Source organism: Eimeria mitis, genomic scaffold (genome assembly GCF_000499745.2).
Source record: "Eimeria mitis Houghton genomic scaffold, Emh_scaff3130, whole genome shotgun sequence".
NCBI lineage: Eukaryota > Apicomplexa > Conoidasida > Eucoccidiorida > Eimeriidae > Eimeria > Eimeria mitis.
In genome coordinates this window covers 1-1,477 of record NW_013571475.1, presented here as the reverse complement: position 1 = coordinate 1,477, position 1,477 = coordinate 1, and the positions used below count along the sequence as shown (strand labels likewise).

General features: G+C 55.7%; 1 protein-coding gene across 1 annotated transcript; it reads right to left on the bottom strand.

Annotated features, from left to right (window-relative positions):
* Positions 1-96: 96 nt before the first annotated feature.
* On the bottom strand, positions 97-1,445 carry EMH_0062510 (uncharacterized protein; the record flags this gene model as incomplete). Its single annotated transcript, XM_013498040.1, has 2 exons — positions 97-982; positions 1,195-1,445. 2 exons carry the CDS (start codon positions 1,443-1,445, stop codon positions 97-99), a joined length of 1,137 nt encoding a protein of 378 aa, XP_013353494.1.
* Positions 1,446-1,477: the final 32 nt, after the last annotated feature.

Genomic DNA, 1,477 nt, shown 5'->3' with positions numbered 1-1,477 from the left:
CTCAGACATTCCCCCGCAGAGGGTGTCCATACACTGCAGCGACAGCAGCACACGAACAAGCAACTATGGGGCATTCAGAGCATAGCAAACGAGCAGTTACTGACCAACCCCAGGACCTCTTGGAATCCTTTCACACGTGCACGAGCTAGAGGAAATATATGTAAGGATAATATGTAGCGAATGGACGTTAATATCGCCGCTGCTGTTGCTGTAGCCAGACCAGCTGCAGTGAGAGCGGCTGGCGCCCATTATCACTGGCAATGTATCAAATGCGTTGAACGTGTTGGCCAGCGATCCGAAATCGAATGACTGCGTGGGGAACGCTTGGGCGACGAAGTTGCCGCTATCTTGCTGGTGTGTGTGTCTTACATTAGTTTGGGTGTCAGTGGCAGAAGCTGCTGCAGATTGTTCCAGCTGGAGCTGCTGCCTGGCTTCCTGGAGGCGAAGCCTGTTCTGAGCTGCTGCTGCCTCCGCACGCCCCGCGATAGCCTCCACTGATGCAGTGAGTGTGTCGCAGACAGCAGACCTGCGGGCGTATTGTATGTACAGCTGGCGCAGCTGTTCCTGCATTTCACGCTGCTGCTGTTCCTCAGCAGCCGCAAGGGCAGAATTCTGAGGACGCCCCAGCAACAACAATTGCTTGTTGAGCCGATCCGCGTTTTGCTCCGCTCCGCGGATCTTCTCCTTCAGCTCTTGCACTTGGGAGGCGAGCGCCTCGTTGCTCCTCTCCAGATCCAACAGGCCTTGGCGACTCCGATGCAGCTGCTCCCCCAGCAACGCCCTGCTACTGTTGCTGCTGGCAGGTATGGCAGCTGCAGCTGCAGCAGAACTCGAAGAGGAACCATATGGGGCCAAGACCGCTTGCAGGAACTCCTTGGCTTTTCGCCGCTCTCCAGCCTCTTCTTCCCCGTAGAAGCTCTGCACGGACACGAGGACCTTTCCTACGTGATCCTGCACTGCCTGAACTGCCTCTTTGCTGTGCCTCGCGCCACAACACCACAACAGGGTCACTTGCGGCAGGCTTGCGTTTCGCAGGCCCTAGCTATTACTTCTTGGGGCATCGTACCTTTCCAACTAGTGCGTTATACTGTGGCTGAAAGTGCTTCGGGAAGAGTCCCCAACATGTTGCATGTGGAAAAAGTCTTCCACAGGCGGCGCTCTCTCAGCCACCCCCCTAAGTGGCCGTTAACCCACAAAGTTTGTGAAATCTCAGAAGGTTTTTCTCTCTTGATCCCTCCTCCCTCCTCTTCGTTTGATGGGAGCTGAGCAGTTGTTTCTCCCGTCTGGCTAGTAATTTGACCGCGTAATGCCTGCCTCGTCGCATCCGCCAGTGTTTCAGCCAGGCGCAGCAACTCATAGACCGCATCCGCCTCTGCGCGGAAGAGGACCTGCAGTTCCAGAGCAACACCAACCCTCTGCAGCATGAAGGCAGCAATACGCTGCATCAGTTTGAGCTTGTCTTTCTGGGATTTCGCAT